Raw genomic sequence first — 23,519 nt, 5'->3', positions numbered from 1 at the left:
CCCAGGGATCAAACCCTCATCTCCTGCATTGGCAGGTGGGTTCTTTACTGCTGAGCCACCAGGGAACCCCATTTACTTTTCCGCAACTTCTATGATTCTCAAGTCTTCAAAATTACAAGCTTGCAGCTCCTGAGACAGGAAGGTGAAAGTGTTAAAAAGAGAACTAAATTATCCTCAAGTCTTCCAAGTTGGCTCCTGGATTCTCATTTCCCTCCTTTATTTCTGATTTCCTTTCAGCTTACACGAGTTATAAGGTTCAAAAGACCCTTGAGAGATTCCTTTGTCCATCTCTCTGCCATAAAATTAAATAGAGGATCTAGAAACCATGGTAGTAATTGTTTAGGGGGGAAAAGTTATAGAGTTAATTTAATTCTGTCAAGCTCACAGAGGTCAGTAGGAGCTAATTCTGAATGAAATGAGACCAGTTCTCTTCGAAACCACATTTGGGCCAATAAAACTCCAGACTCCAGTACATCACTTCCTCAGATCCCCTCACTTCATGCTGCCTCCCAGATTAGTAATAACATTTTAGACAAGTGTAAACACTCCAGAGAGACTACAGTTATGTAGATTGGCCTTGGCTGCACTTGCACCATCGTGAACAAAGGCCTGGATAATAAAACATCCTATACACGGAACTTAGCTCTCACTAAACAAAATTAACCATCGCTATATCCAGAACATGTCTGGGCTAAAGAGTAAATGTTGTCTCTCAGTTCAATAGTGATTGCAGATGAACTTTCTCTGCTTGTTCAGAGGCAAGCAACTGTCCAGTTATTTATCTTAATTCAGGAACAAACACAGATGTGTCTAACAGTCACTATTTATATATAATCTTGTCGCTTAAGGTATTTTGCTTTTTTCCTCAAAAGAGGTGAAGACCTTGACAGTCCAATCACTAAAGTCCAAAAGATAGTGTTTCATTTGATATTTATTAGACAAAAAGATCTCAGGACTTGGTCTTTTGAGTGTTGAATACAGAAGTCAATTTCTCTTCTCAAACTTTAAGTCAAACAGTAGAGAGGGAGGTTCAAAATACACAGTAATATTCCGGGAAAGCAGCTCTCTGGAAGTAATCCTGCCTTTTAGCAACTGCAGATTTCTCTGGTATAAATACTCCTGCTGCTGCTGCTAAGTCGCATCAGTTGTGTCCGACTCTGTGCAACCCCATAGACGGCAGCCCACCAGGCTCCCCCGTCCCTGGGATTCTCCAAGCAAGAACACTGGAGTGGGTTGCCATTTCCTTCTCCATTGCGTGAAAGTGAAAAGTGAAAGTGAAGTCGCTCAGCCGCGTCCGACTCATAGGGACCCCATGGACTGCAGCCTACCAGGCTCCCCCATCCATGGGATTTTCCAGGCAAGAGTACTGGAGTGGCTTGCCATTGCCTTCTCCATAAATACTCCTACATGCATGTTAAGTCACTTCAGTACTGTCTGACTCTTTGTGACCCCATGGACTGTGGCCTGCCAGGCTCCTCTCTCCGTGGGCTTCTCCAGGAAAGAATACTGGAGTGGGTGGCCATTTCCTTCTCCAGGGGATCTTCCCCACCCAGGGGCTGAACCCACCTCTCTAACATCTCTTCCATTGGCAGGAGGGCTCTTTACAACTAGCGCTACCTCGGTACATGGAATCAGAACCTGCCAGGGGCCTGAATTTATCTGGGTTCGCTGTCCACACCATCAAGGCCCTGCTTTTCTCTGGCAGTGCAGACCTCAGTCAAGAAGACTAGGAAGTCAGGATCTTGGAGGCAAAGATCCCACGATGGTGTGTGTTTTGATTTCATCGCTAATTCTCAAAGGCTAAATTTTAGGGATCTTGTCACATTTGGTCCTGCTCATTCCCAATACTTGGAATGTTCCTCTTGCTTGTGTCTGTGCTCCTAATCCTGGCCAATTTGAAGTTACCAAGAATTGAACAGCCAGTTCACAAATTCCTGAAATTTTAACCATTGTCTGGCTGCTCCTGTGCACCCTGCAGTTAGACAAAAAGGCGGCTGGTTAAAGACTTCTTTCATGCCTTCTCTCCTATCTGACAAGTAAACTAAGTTGTTAAGCCACTAAAAAGTACGAATTTCATACCAAAGGATCGCATTTAAACAAGCTTGAAAACAGATGCTTCATCCTAAGTAGTCATTAAAAATCGGGTTACAAAAGAACGTTTAATGATGCAGAAATGTTTATGAAATATTTTTAGTAAAAACAGTATGTCCAGAACAATTCTAAATTTGTATATAAAATGACAACAGGAATAAAACTCCAAAAAGTAGTTGTGAAATTGTGTGTGGGTTTTGTTCTTTGTGCTGTTTTATTTTTCAAATTTTCTACAGTGTTCATGTATTTGTAATCAGAGGATGAACTTAATCCAGTGTCACTGTGTTTATTTTAAATATGGTGTTTCAGATTTTTTCTTTTGAATTAGTTGCTCAGTTGTGTCTAACTCTTTCCGATCCCATGGGCTGTAGCCCACCAGGCTCCTCTGTCCTTGGAATTCTCCAGGCAAGAATACTGGAGTAGGTGGACATTCCCTTCTCCAGGGGATCGTCCCGACCTAGGGGTCAAACTCGGATCTCCTGCATTGCAGGCAGATTCTTTGCCTCTGAGGTGCCAGGACATCCAAACAATCTGACTAGAAGTCAGACTGACAAGAAGACTGAATCAGATCAAATTAAACAAGGCTACACCTTTGTCGTTTATTTTTGTGATGCTTTACTGTTTTCAAAGTACCATCATAAGCACTAATTTATCTGTGATGCAAAAGCAGGTTATCATAGCTCATTCTACAGATAAGAAAACACAGGCTCAAAATGGGTAAAAGATTTGCCCAAGGTCACAAGGCTAATAGAGCAGTTGAAGCTGGGGACTCTGGCCGGGGGTTAATATCCCCAAGATTCTCTCAAAAGCTCATGTTGCTCATCATGGCTCCTCTCAAGTAGTTCCTACTGAACACCTAGACCCAACTCTGCACGGAGGCACTCTCATTTTGCCCATTTTTAATGCCCGAAGCCTGACTAGAATCACCCACATAGGACATACTCCGCCTAGACATCGATCCTACACAAGCAATACCCATCGCACTCTCGTAAGATTGGAAACTTGTGAACATAACAGGAGAGCTTGCTGAGAACAGCAGAACCCACATTCTGGGATGAAAACCATGTACAATGTTCTATACACATGCATTCACAACAATCTGTAAATAGGTCCTGATACTAGTTTCCAGAGGTTCTCCCTGAAGAACTGGGGAGCACCCTTTCACGAGGATTGGCTGAAGAAACAAATTCTGGTTAGATCCTACCTGAAGCCTCTTTGTTGGGGTCCTGTGCAATTCAGGCTGGAATGTCCGTTTCTTGCTCCAGGATCCTCACTCCTGCTCATGGGCAGTGGTAACCAGCAACAGCAGCACACAGCCACAAGGAGTAGGAACCAGGCCTGATTGTTGATTTTAATATGTGGCTACATAGGGCAAGTCAAACAAACAAACAAACAGCAGGCCCATGAGCCATCAGGCAAAGCCTAAAAAGTCACTAAGCCTGAAGTCACTAGGCTTCAGAGAAACGGGTGGTTGTTTTCAGCAGAGGCTGACCCAAACAGAGTGTGAGAACAGGCCCTCTCCTCCAGAGTGCCACAGGGCAGCCTGCGGAGGATGAAACTGCCCCACGTGGACCTGTCGAGTAGGCAGCGTGGGCGTCTCAAAGCTCTCTTCCCCACGGTGATAGTAAGCCCACTCTTTAAGCGACATCACAGAGGCCAAAGACACAGACTGTGCTTTACACGGAGACACGACTGTTTCCTGGGATTTGCTTTCAGATGCTTCAACAAAGACTGTGTGATAAATGTGTGTGAGCTCTCCACCCGCATGGTTTAAGCTAACTTCGTCTGAAGAACCCTCACTGGAAATAAAACTCCAAGCGTGGAGAGTGTACAGGGAAATAATAATCAAAGGCCCAAACTGCCACAAAGGCACTTGGGCTGTTTATTTCCTGAACCACAAGAGAGGCTTGGTTAGCACTGCTGGATATTAGAAATTACTTTGCATTGGTGAAATGAGTTGTTTTCAAGGTGTATGGATTGGCTTGAAATTGGAGCCCAGGATGAACAGGGTAAAAGGAATTAAGGAGCGAAACTGGAATGGCCCTGAAAGTGACTGGAGAATACTGTTCACTCGTGCGACTAGAAAGTCAGCTGAATCTCTCGGTTAAAATAACTCTCCCATCTGTTCCAAATGAACTTTCACGCAAGCGCCACCGAAACACCTACAATGACAGACCCTGGGGACCTCATCAAGCTTACTGAGGCAGGGTGACTGTTGCCAGCAGGTGTTGAGAAGAGACCTGGACAGCTCACTAACTTCAAATGATTAGAGGCTGCAGACAATCTTTCAAAAAGAACGTAGTAATTGTGAATGATCAATGATCAAGTCAATTTGAGTTAGGACCTTTTGCCATGACAACTTGAGGTATTCTCGGAAATAATTAGGGAGGTTCTGGGCAGAAATTGAGTTAAGTTACTCAAACATGCTGAGTACTAATGTTAGGTGGCCTCATTTATACTCAAAAACAGAGTGGAGGCTGGGGAAATTTGGGGTTACCTTTAGAGTCCTGAGCAGGACCCCTCACACTGCCATGCCCAGTAAATGTGTGGTATTTATGACAGCAGGATTTTTGCGCTCACTTAAACAACTGTTTCATAAAAATCAATTGTAAAGCACTTTGTTTTAATCTTTATTTTTCCCCTCATTATAAAAATAACAAGTGCTTACTAGAAGTCTTACATTATGAAAACTGAAAATTCTCCCAGAATCCCAACCTTGGGAATGATTACTACTCTCTTTGGTAACTATGCTGCCAGATTATGGGGCATATGGTAGTAAATAAGGGCTTCCCTGATGGCTCAGCAGGTAAAGCATCCCCCTGCAACGTAGGAGACACAGGTTCGATTCCTAGAAAAGGAAACGGCACCCCACTCCAGCAATCTTGCCTGTAAAACCCCATGGACAGAGTAGCCTGGAGGGCTACAGTCCACGGGGCTGAAAAGTCCGACAAGACTGAGCGGCTAAGCAAGCACAGAAGAGTAAATAAACAGGACCAAAAGGAATCCAACCAACATAATACATGCTAATCTACTCTTGTGCAAGATTTCAGAGTTTTGACAAATAATTCAACTGACCAGTTTCTCCAGAAAGCTGTATTCATTAGTTTTCAAAGAAGATTCAACCACACAGTGGATGGAAAAACCTCTAAGATTTTCAAGCACTCAATACTAAACAGTGCTCAAACTATTAGAAGTGAAACATAGTTAATAGGACATAAAAAATAGCAAATCCAGTACAGAGGAGAAAACTATTCAAAAAATTATAGCAGTTTGTTACCAAAACAACAACTCTTAAATTCCAGCAATAATCATGACTTTAAAACTGGAGTTTAGGAAACAATCACCTCTTTACCATCAAATACAGCCAGAAAAGTTCTACAGTTCTTCTCATGTGACCAGCTGATCAGTACAAGAGGATACAATGTACATGACCGTTTCCAATTCTTTCAGTTCTAAGTGAAGGATATTATAATAAGAATTGCTACATATGAAATAACTCTCCATCAGCAGAGGACTGCAGAATGTGGGCCTTGGAACCAATTCAGCTTTTACAACTGGTAAAGGACAGTTTTGATTCGACCTCCCAAAGCTTTGTTTGCAAGGCTTTCAAAACATCTTCCATCTATTGAATGGAAAAAAGAATAGAAAAAAATACATATGATTAAAATCATACATGGTTAAATATGATTTAAATGTTGATCATTATTATAATTTCTGCTATGTTATACATTATACATATCTGTGTTTATTTAATGGAATTCTGTTTAAATAAGACATAAGCCTATTAATAGTAGTTCTCAACCTCTGATACATAGCTTTTACATTTATTCACCACTATCTTGCCTGTGACAGGATGTTAGCATTCAAAAACAAGGCTGTTTTTACCACGAAAATCAAATCAAATCAAATACTGATTTAAAGATATATTTCTATTTTAATAGTTTTAGAATACATACTGCTTTGATTTAGCATGGAATGTCTTTATAATTTTTTCCATAAAGTTTTGGCTTAATTTGTAGTTTGCTGCTGCTGCTGCTGCTAAGTCGCTTCAGTCGTGTCCGACTCTGTGCGACCGCAGAGACGGCAGCCCACCAGGCTTCCCCGTCCCTGGGATTCTCCAGGCAAGAACACTGGAGTGGGTTGCCATTTCCTTCTCCAATGCAGGAAAGTGAAAAGTAGCTTCCAGTAAATCAACTTTACTAACAACTGAAATAAAATAAGCACTCTCTCACCATGAATGCTAAGATCAAAAGAGAAGACACAATTAAGAATTATTCGTGGAGCAGCACTTGGTCATTGACTGGAAGTTGTTTATACAAAGACACAAAAAGTGCAGAACAAAATTACCTGCTTTAGAGATTTTTCTATTTCAACTCTACTTTCAAGATTAAAAAGCTCTTTGTCTTCTGACACAATTTGCCTTTCAGATGACCCTAAAACATAACTGAAGTACAGTACAATACAAAGTTAAAATATGAGAAGGGAGTAAATATGAAGTTTATATTGGTAACATTAAAACTCAAAGTATATTGAAGTATATATTAGTACCAAGTAAACACATAAAACAATTACTTTTGTTAATAGCAACCTACATAGGAAGCTGAACTACATGAAATCATGTTTTTCTCCATAACAGCTTTGTCCAAGAGCTCTACATGTTTCTCAATGCTATAAATATTTCGTTATAGGGAATAAAACTGGCTCTTTAGTAAGCTGGGTGGTACAACAGTAACATTTTGAAGTTTTAAAAGATCCTGAAGAAGCCACTGTTTTATATAACTTTTCAAGAACATGTGCATTTTCAAGTTTTGACTTTTATTATGTAATCTGTAGCGTCAATTGTTGATTACCTAGATTTCGGCAACTTCAACAGTTATTCTATAACTCATGTTTTGCATTCTATAACTCATGCTTTGCTTCGCTCTCTGAGGTGATGACATGCTACAATTTGAAAATACAACTGGCCTGCTGCTGCTGCTAAGTCGCTTCAGTCATGTCCGACTCTGTGCGACCCCATAGAAGGCCTCCTACCAGGCTCCTCTGTCCCTGGGATTCTCTAGGCAAGAACACTGGAGTGGGTTGCCATTTCCTTCTCCAATGCATGAAAGTGAAAAGTGAAAGTGAAGTCGCTCAGTCGTGTCCAACTCTTAGCGACCTCATGGACTGCAGCCTACTAGGCTCCTCTGTCCATGGGATTTTCCAGGCGAGAGTACTGGAGTGGGGTGCCATTGCCTTCTCTGACAACTGGCCTAGCAATGGAAGAAAACAAATAAATCTGGCAACCAAATAAATCTAAACAGTAGAGAAGATGCTGTTATTCCCAAAAGAAAACTCAAAAAACCTTCATTTGTTTGCATTTCTTTAGAAGTCTTTCACCACATGTAACAACTTCAGTATGTCACTTCTGTTAAATGTAAACAGTCTTCTGCTGGAAACCCAAGATTAATTGATTAAATTTCTAAAAAATGTCATCGAAGGAAAAATTACAGAAGGCAGTTAATATCTTATTTGGAAAAGAAAAATGAGATGGGGGAAAATTAAATGGCACTGATTAATTTATAATGCTGTAAATAAACATTACAGAGATCATCCATTTCTAAAACACCCCTGGTTCCCTGTCATTTAAATTCTGCCCTATGAGGTAACTTTTCCTTAAATTCAATTGTTGGGGAAAGAACAGCTTCGATACTAGGATCCTCTATGCAGAAATCTTCCACATATTTTCTTTTATACAGATATGGATCACTTTTAAAGTTCCATACCAACCACACTGGTTTAAGATTTCATGTAGTTTATACTTGTACTCTCCCCCACATAATTTTCACAAATCTTGGTAAAATTCCCATGGACATTAAGGGAGCAGTTGTTTGGGCATGCGTCTTCTGTTTACATATTAAAACCAAAACAGATCTGATCTCTCTCCAGGTGGGCCTGCACGCTTTACATCAATGAGCAGTATTTGCTACATTATTCTCTTGTGTTAAAGGCTGTAAAAAGTTTGCAGAGTTCACAATTTAGATCCAAACTTGTTTAGTTTCAAAGATGGTGGTAAAACTGTAGTAATCAAAAAATAATTAAATGAAAAATTATAATAAAAATACTATTCTAAATTTTTTTAAAGAGAAAATCTAAGAAATTCAACAGAGTGACAACATACTTCAAGTAATGAAAGTGTAGGCACTTTCTTTTCTTCTTAAATTGTTCTTCTTTCTTGATATTTAAGGTTTCCTAGGCATCTCTAAGAAAACCTCTCTTAACTGGTGGCTCAGCGTTACTGCCCACCAATGCAGGAGATACAAGTTTGATACCTGGGTCAGGAAGATCCTCTGGAGAAGGAAATGGCAACCCACTCCAGTATTCTTACTTGGAGAATCCCATGGACTCTTAAAAGAGCCTGGGGGGCTACAGTCTATGGGGTAACAAAGAGTCGGACACAACTGAGCTACTAAGCAACAACAATCTCTAAAGTCTTGAGAGTTACATCTTTTCCAGGATAAGTGAAAAGACATTGGGGTCAATTAATTTTGTTTCCAATTTTAAAAGGTTAATGAACTAAAGGGTCATTAACATATACGTCATCAGACCCTAATTCACCTTGTCTCCAAACACCTTTTAGAAGTCTTGAAAAATGAAGGTACTTCCTTGCATCTCTCAAAACAGCAGACAGTTATTTACAATCCTCTAGGAAATAACTGGACTTTGCATTTCTACTTTTCCAGAACACCAAAGGGACTTCTTTCCCAACCATTTCTGAAATTCCTATTTCTTCCAGTTATTCTACTAGACTAAAAACTAGAGGGAAAAATAAAATGGACAAAATATATTGATACACAAAATTGCTTTTTTAAAAAATCCTATTAAACTAAATTTAATTAAGAAAAATAGCAAATTTTTACTCTGCAAAATGTTCTCACAGTGCTTTCTTCTACAATTTAATATGACTGACTTTTCCAATAGCAAATAAATCAGGTCCAAAGAACAACAAAAATCACTTGCTTTAGGGTCAGAAATTATTATTTAAAAACATATTTTAACCAAACCATGTTTAGTCTCCAAGTTTTCATACCAATTTGTCTGCAAACAACTTTCTGAGAATTCAGTTATGAGCTGTTCATTTTTGCCTCAAACATACCTTTCAATGGCTCCAACACTAAGGCAGAACAAGTCCCTCTTGTAGTCTAGATCCTTGGGTGTGCACCTGTACAGGTAGCCGAGGTTGAGCGAACATCCTGTGCAGTACAAAGTCTCCAGGATGCTGCAACAAAAAACGCCACCCTTTAGTAACTGGTTACCACAAAAATCCCATTGTTGAGATCCATAAACACCTAAACGTTTAAGTTGCTAAAGTATGTTATCCTGACCCTACTAGGTCCTATGTATAAAAAGGAACAAAAAAAAAGATAGTAAGATGCTTACATCTGAAAGGTATCCAAGTCACCTCCAGGTCACACTGCCTTCAGTATCTAGTGACAGACGGCATGCACACAAGTGACAAAGCAGAGAGTATGCTGGATTTCCTTGGTGGTACAATGGATAAGAATCCACCTGCCAATGCAGGGGACAAGGGTTCAATCCCTAGCCCAGGAAGATTCCACATGCCATGGAGCAACTAAGCCTGTGCACAACTACTGAAGCCCAAGCTCCTAGGGCCCATGCTCCACAACACGCCACTGCAATGAGAGCCCAAACACCGCCAGCTAGAGAGCACTCCCTGCTAGCCGGAACTAGAGAAAGCCCATGCACAGCAATGAAGACAGAGCACAGACAAAAATAAACAAAAATTTAGAAAAACAAAAAAGAAGAAGAGAATATACTAAGAAGAAGGTGCTTTTCTAGAATGTAAACGTCTCAATCTGGTATTAAAAATTAACTAAAATTCTGAAATAAAGGGAAAAGATTATACATGTTCTTTAAATGTCACATTGTCCACCAAGGATCATTAATGCTCTGGGGCAGGGATAGGCAAATTTTTTTCTGTGATGAGTCAGAGAACAAATATTTTAGGCTTGCAGGCCACATGGAGTCTACTGCAACTACTTGTCTCTACCACTGTAGCATGGAAGCCACCACAGATAATACATAACTGAATGAGCTGTGTTCCAATAAAAACATATTTACAAAAACAGGTGCTTCGCCCATGAGCTACAGTTTGGCATAAAGGATGGGGTTCAGGTGATACGAGAGAGCAGAACTCAGCCAAACTGGTTCAGAGCAAGAGTTGATTCCCTTTTCAGTTCTCTAGAAATCTTGATTATGAAGAACAGAAAAGTCTCAGCCTGGTGCTAAGTTCAGTTCAGTTCAGTCCAGTTGCTGAGTCGTGTCCAACTCTTTTGTGACCCCATGAATCCCAGCACGCCAGGCCTCCCTGTCCATCACCAACTCCTGGAGTTCACTCAGACTCACGTCCATAGAGTCAGTGATGCCATCCAGCCATCGCATCCTCTGTCATCCCCTTTTCCTCCTGCCCCCAGTCCCTCCCAGCATCAGAGTCTTTTCCAATGAGTCAACTCTTCGCATGAGGTGGCCAAAGTACTGGAGTTTCAGCTTCAGCATCAGTCCTTCCAAAGAAATACCAGGGCTGATCTCCTTCAGAATGGACTGGTTGGATCTCCTTGCAGTCCAAGGGACTCTCAAGAGTCTTCTCCAACACCACAGTTCAAAGGCATCAATTCTTCGGCATTCAGCTTTCTTCACAGTCCAACTCTCACATCCATACATGACCACTGGAAAAACCATAGCCTTGACTAGACGGACCTTTGTTGGCAAAGTAATGTCTCTGCTTTTCAATATGCTATCTAGGTTGGTCATAACTTTTCTTCCAAAGAATAAGCGTCTTTTAATTTCATGGCTGCAGTCACCATCTGCAGTGATTTTGGAGCCCAAAAAAATAAAGTCTGACACTGTTTCCACTGTTTCCCCATTGATTTTCCATAAAGTGATGGGACCAGATGCCACGATCTTTGTTTTCTGAATGTTGAGTTTTAAGCCAACTTTTTCACTCTCCTCTTTCACCTTCATCAAGAGGCTTTTTAGTTCCTCTTCACTTTCTGCCATAAGGGTGGTGTCATCTGCATATCTGAGGTTATTGATATTTCTCCCGGCAATCTTGATTCCAGCTTGTGTTTCTTCCAGTCCAGCGTTTCTCATGATGTACTCTGCATATAAGTTAAATAAGCAGGGTGACAACATACAGCCTTGACATACTCCTTTTCCTATTTGGAACCAGTCTGTTGTTCCATGTCCAGTTCTAACTGTTGCTTCCTGACCTGCATACAGGTTTCTCAAGAGGCAGGTCAGGTGGTCTGGGATTCCCATCTCTTTCAGAATTTTCCACAGTTTATTGTGATCCACACAGTCCAAGGCTTTGGCATAGTCAATAAAGCAGAAATAGATGTTTTTCTGGAACTCTCTTGCTTTTTCAATGATCCAGCAGATGTTGGCAATTTGATCTCTGATTCTTCTGCCTTTTCTAAATCCAGCTTGAACATCTGAAGTTCACGGTTCACGTACTGCTGAAGCCTGGCTTGGAGAATTTTGAGCATTACTTTACTAGCATGTGAGATGAGTGCAATCACAGCATCATCTTTCAGGATTTGAAATAGCCAGCTGTCAGGAAGCATTTAACAGGAGGCTTCCTATGTGCTGTTTTGGATCTGACAGGAATTCTCTGCTCCTTATTAATTCCTGAATATTCAGGAATTAAGAGGAATTAAGAGGAGAGGCACGCCTCTCCGGGACTGAGGAATCCAGGCATTTCCTTCATTAGCGTTTCTATATGGCGATAAGTACCCTCTTCCTTCTTGAGAACCATACGATAAAAGTGATTGTTTACAAATCTCTCTCTTTAATATGGATTGCCTATGTTTTGTAAGTCTGGAATTTTAATCTTTATCTTTGCTGAGAATAACTACTTTGTAAGACGGTATATATGCCCAAACCAAGTTGATTAAAACACCTTTGCTCCATCAGAGCTCTGGTCCCCGTGTCTGTCTTTCTTTTTCTCTCTCTCTTTTTCAGGCTGATCCCCTGGAACGCAGAGACTCTCTGAGTTCACTTTCCTGCTCGGGCTTCTAAGACCCTCTCGAGAAGGCGCTCTGTGCCTTCACCCCATCGAGAGGGCACCTGAGGCCTTCGTGAACAGAGCAAGCCCCGTGCAGGGGCTTTATTGGCTTTCTGTGTAAACCAAGGAATATCAGCCTCTTTCTCTCCTTTACTTTCTTATCATCGACTCCGGATCACCAAGTTCCAGGCCATTAAAGGACCTCAACAGCCAGCCTGGTGCTAGAAGGTCTTCAGTGTGTATCTCACAGCTGCAAATCTTTTAACTGTAAGAGGACAGACCTCAGGCTCAGAACCAGCCAGCCAGCAGGTATCTCAGCTAGAATTTAATAACATTTGTTTCCACTGTAATTATCGTCACAGTTACTTTCGAGCAACAGCAATTGATACATTCACAGCAGTCATACAGATTCCTTTTAAAATGAACTTAAAAACTCAGAGTCAATGTAATGAAAAATATCCAGTACGCGACAGCAAAGCTGTAAGCTGACATCAGAATGACTGGAAATGGGAAGCAGAGGACACTCTGCAGGAAGCAAAGGGACAGCAAAGCACCATCATTAGCTCCTCTAACGGCCTATGTCCTTGGTGAGGCTGTAAACCTCCCCAGGCCTCTGTCTCTTCATCAATAAAGTGAGAAATGATCCAAGGCTGGGTTTTCCAAATTGTTACCACAAGCATGCCAGCAGTACAATTTCTGTTACATTTGCATGCCACCTGTCATATTATGACTTTAAATTCTCCTTAAAGAGAGTAATTTTTTAAATGAAAATATACTCTATTTGAATAGGACACTCTAACATTACCAAAAATGAAAAACCAATGTTTTAAAATGAAAAAAAAAATAGGGACTTCCCTGGTGTCCAGCAGCTGAGACTGAGCTCCCCAATGCAGGGGGCCCAAGTTTGATCCTTGGGGATCAGGGAACTAGATCCCATGTGCCACAACTAAGAGTTTGCACACTTAAGAGTCCACAACCAAAGATCAAAGATCCCAAGTGCCGCCATGAAGACCCTGTGTAGCCAAATAGATAAATATTAAAATAAACAAAAAATAATAAAATTTTAATATATGATTAGTAATTTCTGTCGAATTGCTTGTGTACCACTTATTCATATGCATCAGTAAGACAACTTTTGGACAACGATTCTACAAAGCAGAGCTTCCCATTCAGTTTGCTGAGGATGCTGCTTGCAATAGACAGTGGCAGGTAGAGCAGGATACTGACTCCTTCAACACCTGGAGAGATAAAACAGGGCCTGGGACAGCTGGAGCCCCTATGCCGCCATGCATGCAGCCTTGTCTGTTTACCTCAATGGGCCACATGTCTACATGTGCCACATCAGCATTATCTATGGGTGCTACGGCATGAAAAGTAGGGAGCATTTATCTAAAGCATTCTTTGGCTCAGAGATTCCATGATAAAGATACTTTCTTTTTCTGTTTTTATTTTCAATGTCCTTCAGGTCCAAGCCAAACACCCAAAATGGAAGTGTTGGAACAGACCTTGAGACTTTTAGAAACTCTTCCATCTTAAATCTAAAGGTACCCACTGTCACTCAGGAAACCACCTGCCAATGCAAGAGATGTAAGAGACCTGGGCTCGATCCCTGGGTCAGGAAGATCCCCTGGAGGAGGACACAGTAACCCACAGCAGTATTCTTGCCTGGAGAATCCCATGGACAGAGGAGCCTAGCAGGCTACAGACCACAGGACTGCAAAGAGTCAGATACGACTGAAGTGACTAAGCATGCACAATGACTGATTTGGTATTACCATGAAAAAGGGCTTCCCTGGTGGCTCTGACTGTAAAGAATCCACCTGAAATGCAGGAAACCTGGGTTCGATTCATGGCTTGGGAAGATCCTCTGAAGAAGGGCAAGGCAACCCACTCCAGTTGTGTTGCCTGGAGAATCCTCATGGAATCCTCCCCCAGAGAAGCCTGGAAGGCTATAGTCCTTGAGGTTGCAAAGAGTCAGACACGACTGAGCGACTAAGCACACACACACACACACCATGAAAAAAGTTTTATCCCAAATTTTAGTGCTGATGATCTTTTTAAAGATTTTTATTTAAAAAAATAAAAACATACATACTCATATAGATATAGCTTTACTCACCAACCATTTTCATTTTTACGTTTGGATAATATCTGTTCCTCATTCACAGAAACATTACAGGTAACACCTGGAAAGAAGTAACAACAATGTATTAATGTGGTTTGATATGCAGGTATTTAGAGAACTTCTAATTCAACTTTAATTTTAGAACTCAAAAAGCCAGAAAAAAAACAAAGGCCCAAAAGTCAGTCAGTCACTCACTCACTCTCTCTCACACACACACACACACACACACACACACACACACGCACACACTGGTTTAAAACTAAGTGTACAGGGTCTTCTGGAAAAACATAGCAGAATAAGAGTTATTTCCTTCCTTTCCCAGAAAACACTGAAGTTAACAAAATGAATAAAATTAGGAAAAAAAAATTCAATTGATGGTAAAACTTAGATCAGAGAAGAAAAAATTCAGTTGACGGTGAAACTTGGAACAATCAGAACCTCAAATCACAGACTATCAAGTATAACTGCCAAACACAGTAAAACAGGGATTAACCCAAAGAAGAGGGTAAAAGTCTGTGCATACATCTCCAAGTCTCAAACACAGAGCTCATTTTCCTGTAAGCAGCAGAGGGTCCACAGGAACCCAGCCCCAAATCTTTTAGACCACAACTTGAACAGGGGTCACAGCTGAACCCTAGAAGCAACAGGAAACATTCCCAGAACACCCAAATTCAGGACACACAGAAGGTGGAGGGACATGAAGAAAGGACATCAGAACAGACTCGAGTTCACCTCCTCTACAGTCTAGCTTAACTCAGTAAACTCCACTCCCACCTGCCCATCAGATCAGAAATTGGTGTCACCCTACATTCATCATCTCCTTTCCCTGCTCCCCTTCAGACACTCCTCTGAGAAGTCCTGTCCGCTCTACCTCATGACCCTCACTCCAGCCTCACACCACCGCTACCTCCTCTCCCTGAGCAGCTGTACTGGCCCCTGACCGACCTCCCCACTTCCATGCTTATTCTCCTCCTCAGTGCATCTCCAAAGAAAAACCTGAGTCCTACCACTCTCCAGCTTAAACACCACATTCACTAGAATAGACTCTCATTTTCACTTTTAGAATAAAGATTAAGATTCTCAATTATAACAGCCTACAAAGGCCCTCGTACTGTAGCAAAATCTCAACCCAAATACATACATGTGGTTCTAAAGCAGCAACCCTGGGAAAAAACCTAGACTTCTATCAACAGGGGCAGACTGGGAGGATGAACAGCATCTCCATTAAGGATGTCACTTAAGTGGCACTTCCTATTTCTTCTTAGCACAGGACACACACTAACTCACTTAGTCCTCCTAATTACCGCATGTAAGTATTATCCTCAAGTCTATAGAGGAGAAAACTGAAGCACAGAGAGGCTATGTAGCTTGCCCCAAGACACAGCTAGTTAAGTGGAAGACCAGGATTCAAACCCATGCAGTTGAGGGCCATCACCTATACTGGTGAGGTACAAGAGGCAGGGGTACAAGAGGCAGCTGCTAAAACTGTGAATTATGCCTATATGCACTAATATGGAAAAATACTCAGAATATAGATGTAGAATAAAAAGGTAAGGATGCTTAACAGTATAAACATTATCCCAAGGGTGTTTTTGAAAATTTATATGTTTAGGGAATTCCAAAAAATGTACGTTTAAACATGCTCATATATGCATGGAGAGTATCTGGAAGTATGAATGAAAATAAAGCATGTTGAACTCTGGGGCCTTGAGAGTGTCAGGATCAGGGGATAAGATTTGGGGACAAGTCCTTTTTACTTTTATACCCTTCTGCATTGTTTGATTTTAATAGGTGTGAAGGATTAATCTCAATGAATTACTATGGGAAATGTATGTTCTTAGGCTTATGTTTAACAACCAAAGAGGATTCAGCAATTATTGTTAAGTGCATCCTTAAGGAAAACAGACTTCAAAAAGTTTCAGGTAACAGGTGGACACTGCTTTCCTTCTTTCTTCCCAATACATCCCAGGAAGGAAAACTTTTCACAAATGTCAATAAATTGGTGGTGAATTTCTGCCATCAAAAATATTTACAGAATTCAAATATAACAGAAATTTAATCTTGAAAACTGCAAGTCCAAAAAGAACAGTCATTTTTACATTAACTCAGAAAACCACGTAACTCAGAAAACTTACTAATTCAGAAAACTTAGTGGTAACTCAGTGAACCACTTCCCTAAATAAGTACTATGAAAACAACAAAACAAAGAAACTCTGGGGAAACATACAGGTAACTGGTAGAATCAGTATTAAAAGTTAGAACTCTGACCTTCTTCACCCTTTTACCACATTCTCCTTCCTCTCCAATTTTGTGAGGGCTGTTAGTGCTTTTATTGCAAGTCTCCTTCAATTTTTATAATAGCATTATGATTCGTCAACTCTGAAGTTGTAACACTTCAAACTAAAGGCGTCCGCTGATACAATATTAGGATCTGGAAAATCAATCCCGACATCCCCTGCAGGAAGCAGGCCGCTGAAAAGCTTAATTTCCTAAATAAACAATTAACAATACTACCAACAGAGCCCACTAATTTCTATAAGGAATAACACAGAGTAGCTACACCTTAAATGCTTACAACCTGGTTGGTTGACTTTTTTGTCCCCTAAGTCATGCTCACGACGTTGTTGATTCATCCATTGCTCTTCTGGGATGAGGGACCCCAGAAAAGGACTTCCACGCGTAAGCCCAAGATGCAGGGATGACTCTCCTCCTGCCCCTTTTCTGGAAAAACTCAGCCTCTCAGATTTTTCTGCTAATTTTAAAGACCCTGAGTTGCTCCAAAACACCCCCGCCTCTTCCGAGGCCGCCCAGGTGCCGCACACCAGGGATGAAGGCAACCCTTAGTCCTAAATCCCACCCTACGCGACCCAGCCCGAACTGACAGCGTAGCAAGATGCAGTTGGTGTCTTCCTGACTCGCCACCCAGCTCAGCGAGTCTCCCAGCGGCCGCCGGCAGCTCGAGCACAGAAAAACCAGCGGCCTGTCCTCCTCCGCCGGCTCCGCAGCCTCCTCGCGCCGCTTCCTTTCAGGGCAGGCCGCCGATGCGTCTCCGCTCACGGAGCTCCACATGCTCGCCCACTTCTGCAGCAGCTGGTGGCGGCTCGAGTCTTCCGAGAGCCGCCTGCCTAACAGGGAGGAGTCACCCCACTTGCTCTTGTGGCCACACGTACAGTTAGTAGAGGAACATCCTTCACAACAATCCGAGGACCAAGCGCCCGCCATTAGCTACAAATCGCCCGCGCCACGGAGCATCACGGGAGGAAAAAAACCCGCCCCTGCGCGTGCGCGGGGCGGGGCGAGGCAGTGGAGGACCCGAAGGGCGTGGCCTGAGGGAGGCAGGGAAAGAGGGGCGGGGCCTGAGGGAGGCGGGGTCTCAGGGCAGCCTGATAGCGCGCATGCTCGCAGTGAAGGCAGGGACTAGCTGTAGTGTCCAGGCACCTGGGTTGAGTTTCCACCTTCAAGAAATTGAAAGGCTGTAGGACATTTGCTCGCTTGACTACCTGGGGAGGAGAGTTCAGCCTCTTACAAAGGAGGGTAGGGGCGAAGGCAATGGCACCCCACTCCAGTACTCTTGCCTGGAAAATCCCATGGACGGAGGAGCCTGGTAGGGCTGCAGTCCATGGGGTCGCTAAGAGTCGGACACGACTGAGCGACTTCACTTTCACTTTTCACTTTCATGCATTGGAGGAGGAAATGGCAACCCACTCCAGTGTTCTTGCCTGGAGAATCCCAGGGACGGCGGGGCCTGGTGGGCTTCCGTATATGGGGTCGCACAGAGTCGGACACGACTGAAGCGACTTAGCAGCAGCAGCAGCAGCAGCATGCCCACCAAACTAAATTACAAACCCCTTAGAGCGACCTTCTCCTCCCGCCTTCAATCTTTCCCAGCATCAGGGTCTTTTCAAATGAGTCAGCTCTTTGCATTAGGTGGCCAAAGGATTGGAGTTTCAGCTTCAACATCAGTTCTTCAAATGAATATTCAGGACTGAGTTCTTTTAGGATGGACTGGTTGGATCTTCTTGCAGTCCAAGGGATTCTCAAGAGTCTTCTCCAACACCACAGTTCAAAAGTATCAATTCTAAAAAAAAAACAAAAAAACAAAAAAAATCACAAAAGTATCAATTCTTTGGCGCTTCCCCTTCGGAGAAGGGGAGGACAGAGGATGAGTTGGTTGGATGGCATCACCAACTCAGTGGACATGAGTTTGAGTAAACTTCAGGAGTTGGTGGTGGACAGGGAGGCCTGACCACCAGAATTCCCTGGAGAGAGGAGCCTGGTGGGCTACAGTCCATGGGGTCGCAAAGAGTCGGACACGACTGAGCAACTGAACTGAATTTCTAAAGACTATGCCACCCATACCCCACCCAGAGATGGGGGAGCTGGGGCATAGCCCTCCCTTCGAAGGCCTCCTTCCCTCCCGAGAGGCTACAGCCCTTCACATTTAGCGTTAAGTAAACAAAACCATGGCTTCTCAGGTGGCTGTAGTGGTAAAGAACCTGCTTGCCAGTGCAGTAGATGTAAGAGACACAGATTCAATCCCTGGGTGGGGGAGATCCCCTGGAGGAGGGCATGGCAATACACTCCAGTATTCTTGCCTAGAGAATCCCATGGACAGAAGAGCCTAGCGGCCTACAGCCCATAGGATGCCAAGGAGTCTGACACGACTGAAGCGATTTAGCTCACGTGCAGACATCTCAAGTTAATGAATTTAGTGCTTTTTCAGTGGTCTCATTGAAATCAGGGAGGCCATTGATGGCTTGATGGTCAAAACATCCTTTGTTTCCTGATACTGACAGGCCACCTTCACAGATTCTCAATCAATAGGTGAGGATGGGCCTGAGAATTTGCTTAACAAGCTCCTGGGTGATGCAGATGCTGTCAGTAGAGGCACTTCCCCTTTTGCTGGGGTTTAGTTTGTCTGCCTAATTTCCTGGAAGTGGAGAAAGCCAGGGTTGTGCTTTTCTTTTGTGGATTGTTATTGCTCTAACCAATACCCTGGAGAGGGCCCCAGATCACTCAGACTAGCACTGCAAGGACAGGCTGGAGAGGCGGTGTGGGCAGCAGCAGTGATGCTTAAAAGCGTGGAAGTGCCTCTGCTGTCTGGATCTGGGAGCCTCTCTTGTGGGTGGTTAGCCGTCCTCAGCTGCCCCGAAGCCAGCCTCTGACCTTAAAGCACCACAGATTAGGACAGGAAAGCCTGGTGGGGAATGGACCTGCATTATGGACAGCCTAGCAGCATGTCTGGGAAGAAAGTTACCCCCAAGGCCCTGGTCTGCTCTTAGAACTCTCTGAGTGTGTTCTAGGTCACTGCCCACTTTGCATGGTCAGATTAACTATTTACCAAAAAAAATTTACTTCCAATTTTATTGCCTCTGGGCACTAGCATTAAGGCAAAAGCTTTGGAGTCAAAAGCCTTGAGCTGAACTGCCCTTCCTGGAGGTATAATTGTGTAGGAAACTGGAAGGTTATACTTGCCTTCCCTGAGCCTAATTCTTCGTGGATTAAGTGAATTGGGTTGTTATGGGGGTCATGATACAATATGCATGAAAATATGTTAGCAGACTGTGCCCATGTTCATTAGCCTCCAAGTAGAAGAAAATGCTTTGAATATTCTAGGTTTTTATTTCACCCATAGAATGAATTGCCTTCCCTCCTCTGCTTCTTATGTGGAGGCAGGCCTGGCTTCCCAGGACTACTATTTTCAAGCTCGGTATCTCAGGTACAAGTAAGTGGGTAGTAACCTTGGAGTTCAAAGGATAATCTCTTTGATTCAGACTTTAAGTTCCTATTCAGTTCAGTTCAGTTCAATCACTCAGCCGTGTCCGACTCTTTGAGACCCCATAGACTGCAGCATGCCAGGCTTCCATGTCCGTCACGAACTCCCAGAGTTTACTCAGACTCATGTCCATTGAGTCGGTGATGCCATCCAACCATCTCATCCTCTGTCGTTACCTTCTCCTCCTGCCTTCAATCTTTCCCAGCATCAGGGTCTTTTCCAGTGAATCAGTTCTTCCCATCAGGTGGCCAAAGTATTAGAGTTTCAGCTTCAGTATCAGTCCTTCCAATGAACACCCAGGACTGATCTCCTTTAGTATGGACTGGTTGGATCTCCTTGCAGTCCAAGGAACTCTCAAGAGTCTTCTCCAACACCACAGTTCAAAAGCATCAATTCTTCGGCGCTCAGCTGTCTTCACAGTCCAACTCTCACATCCATACATGACCACATCAGGATGGAGAGTGAATCTGGAGGGACAAAGGGAAAGAAGCCCACCCACAGACCACCTTTGTCCCTGCCTAGGGGGCTTGGGAGGGCCATCCTCACCAAATATGTTCTAAGGGCATGGTAGGAAGCAAAATTCAGAATAAGGTTCTATTCTTGTGTGTGTGTGGTCGGAGGGAGGGCAGCTTAGTTTCCCAGTTCCCTGGCCGGGATCAAACCCATGCCCCCTGTATTGGAAGCATGGAGTCTTAACCATTGGACCATCAGGGAAGCTCCAATAAGGTTTTCTCTTGATTCTATCCTTAAATCCACCTTTCTCCACATACCAGTTACTTGGGACTATCTGATTCAACCCTCATTTCTGGCTGAGTTCAAAAGTCTTGGTGTAATTAACAGAAAAAATACTAGTCTAATTGAATATCTATGGCTCACACTAGGGAAAGAGAAGAGACAAAGCATAACTCAGGGAAAGAAGGGACAGGAAAAATGGGAGAAGAAATGCATGAAATCCTGATAGTTTTTGTTTTTTTCCTTTTTTTTCTCCTCCTCCTCCTCCTACCTGGACCCTGATAGTTTTGATGGAAAAAATTTATGACTCTAGCAATTGGAAAAATCAGAAATTATTGGCGTCCACTTACAATCAGGGACTAGATGTTAATTGCATGCACTTCCTTACACATAGAGTGACAATAAGGAGTGATTACAGGTCCTTGGAGTCAGCCAGCTGGCCCCTTTAGTATATAGAGAGCTGGTTGCAGCTGCATTTCAAGGGTGTTTGGTCCAACTGCTACCGGTAGAGATGTCCGGGAGCCAAATGTCACTTGCATTGCCCTCCCCAACCAGCTGTCACTGAGAGAAAGCCATGCTCCACACTCAGCCCCCAGGGACCTTCTGCCACAATCAGAGCCTCTTTAGGGATATAAAATATGCCATGGTAAAAGGGTAGGTAGATATTTATATCTGTGTTCCGGGGGTGAAACAGTAACTGCAGCGATATGCTGCACCTTCTAAAAAGTCGTCAGAGGCAAGACATTCTTTAAATAGTTCTGTTTCCCTCTCCTAGTTAATGTGAGGAATCACGATTTCCTGGTCTTTAACAGAGATGTTTAATTCTCATGCAAGTTAAAAAAGAATAAGGAGACGGACTTGTGATTTTTCAGCAAAAGCATGTGTTTGAGCTGGAAAAGAACCACAGAGATGCTTCATCCGCACGTCTTACTCTGCAAATAGATGAGCTGAGATTCAGTTTGGATCAGAAGTCATGGCTCAGGTTAGTGGAAGAGACTGGTGGACATCCGGGCTATGACAGGTCCAGCGTTGTTCTCCTTTTCTTGGGAACGCTGTTTCCCCTCCCCCACTCCAACAGTGTGGCTGCAGAGGGGCTCCCCATCTTGAAGGTCTCACCCTACCTATCCCAGAGGTGGGCTCACATCAGTCTTAGCCACCACCTTCCTGGCCACACAGACTGGTTCGAGGTGAGCCAGGTGTCCAAAGGAGAGCCTGTCCAAGTCCATTCCTGGAATGCTTCAGGTCAAAGCTTGGGAGAGAATCTGCCCACCCCTTCCTCTTGAATCATGAGCCCAGAACTGTCATCAGTCAGGTATCCAGCTCTGTGGAATAGCCTGCATGACTCTGATCCTCAGGGAGAAGCAAGATGTGAGGCAGAGATCGAGAGTAACAGCAGTACCTCAGTTATCCCTGTTCCCAGTTCTGTGGGCACCCCTCTCAACGTGCTCCCAGTAAACCCCGCTGGTGTTTAAGCTAGTTAGAATCAAGTGTCTGTCACTAACTCCTAAGGGTCCTAAAATACAGATTCCAATCTAGAACCTCAGTTTCTTGCTCCTAAATACAGTGGTCATACCACTATACCAAATTGTTGAAATATAACACCATACATTTGATAAAGTCTGCTGCTGCTGCTGCTGCTGCTGCTGCTGCTAAGTCGCTTCAGTCGTGTCCAACTCTGTGCGACCCCATAGACAGTCTACCCACTCCAGTATTCTGGCCTGGAGAATTCCATGGACTGTACAGTCCCTGGGGTCGCAAAAAGTCGGACATGACTGAGTGACTTTCACTTTCTTTTCACTTTTCACATTTGATAATGCCTTGAGGCATTCAAGCTATAATCTCTCAAGGGGGCTAACTCTGGAGAATGACAATATAAGGGAAGAATATATTTCCAGTATACAATTCTAAAGTCAGTCTCTTGCTTTCTTTCCAAGCACTCCTTTGTTTCCCCCAGTTCTTTTCTTTTCTTTTCTTTTTTTTTTTTTTTGGTATATAACCAGAGGAAGGTCTTGGGAAATAGTTTTTATTATAAACTGCATCAAACCTACCAAACATCTAAACGCAACACAGACTGATCCAAAAGTGAAGATTGTGACTCCTGGATCTGGAATAATATGGCAGAGACCTAAAGTATCACAGTATGGCTTATGTATCTTTCAAGAGATTTGAGGCAATGTTGCATCTATGGTAGAAGGACTGGAAGGTAACATTAAAGAAAATTCACATTGAAGAAAATATAGGAAAATACCTAAGAAATATAAAAGGTGAGGAAAAAATAAGAGGCATAAGCAATCAATGCAAGAGACCCAATATCTGACTAACAGGCAGTCCAAACACACAGGAGAGACAAAATGAAGGAGAACAAATAATCAAAAGAATAGCAACCCACTCCAGTATTCTTGCCAGGAGGATCCCATGGACAAAGGAGCCTGGTGGGCTACAGTCCATAGGGTCACAAATAGTTGGATGCGACTGAAACAACTTAACACACACTCACACACAATAATACAATTTCTCAGCTAAACATGTGACTCTTTAGATGGAAAGGCTATACCAACTGCCCAGCCAAAGAACAAAATAATCTCACATTATGACTTAGCATTGTAAAATATCCGAACTTCAACCTTCAGAAAAGATTCCAAAGTTTCAAAGAAAACAAAAAGGTGCAAGAATCAGAGTGGCTTTAGACTCCTCATCAACAGCTCAATTTCAGAAGCTGGAGAAGTTCAAAATTT

At 42.9% G+C, this 23,519-nt stretch overlaps 1 protein-coding gene across 1 annotated transcript; it reads right to left on the bottom strand.

The window, feature by feature from the left end:
* Nucleotides 1-913: 913 nt before the first annotated feature.
* MIS18A (MIS18 kinetochore protein A) lies at nt 914-17,562 on the bottom strand. The gene is made up of 5 exons (XM_027538396.1): nt 17,159-17,562; nt 14,271-14,337; nt 9,224-9,346; nt 6,439-6,535; nt 914-5,713 (listed from the first exon to the last, which is right to left on the bottom strand). Exons 1-5 carry the CDS (start codon nt 17,496-17,498, stop codon nt 5,633-5,635), a joined length of 708 nt encoding a protein of 235 aa, XP_027394197.1. The 5' UTR covers nt 17,499-17,562; the 3' UTR covers nt 914-5,632.
* Nucleotides 17,563-23,519: the final 5,957 nt, after the last annotated feature.

Source organism: Bos indicus x Bos taurus, chromosome 1 (assembly GCF_003369695.1).
Source record: "Bos indicus x Bos taurus breed Angus x Brahman F1 hybrid chromosome 1, Bos_hybrid_MaternalHap_v2.0, whole genome shotgun sequence".
Classification (NCBI taxonomy): domain Eukaryota; kingdom Metazoa; phylum Chordata; class Mammalia; order Artiodactyla; family Bovidae; genus Bos; species Bos indicus x Bos taurus.
Note: the sequence above shows the minus strand (reverse complement) of the source record. Positions and strands in the feature narration are given on the sequence as shown.

Bases quoted from the DNA above. Each gene is read 5' to 3' on its own strand.
- MIS18A (XM_027538396.1), bottom strand. From the start codon at position 17,498: ATGGCGGGCGCTTGGTCCTCGGATTGTTGTGAAGGATGTTCCTCTACT. The intron at 14,338-17,158 runs GTCAGTTCGGGC...ACTTCTTTCCAG, and splicing joins CAACTGCATCTTGCTACGCT to GTGTTACCTGTAATGTTTCT. The intron at 6,536-9,223 runs GTATGTTTGAGG...ACTGTACTTCAG, and splicing joins AGTGTTGGAGCCATTGAAAG to TTATGTTTTAGGGTCATCTG.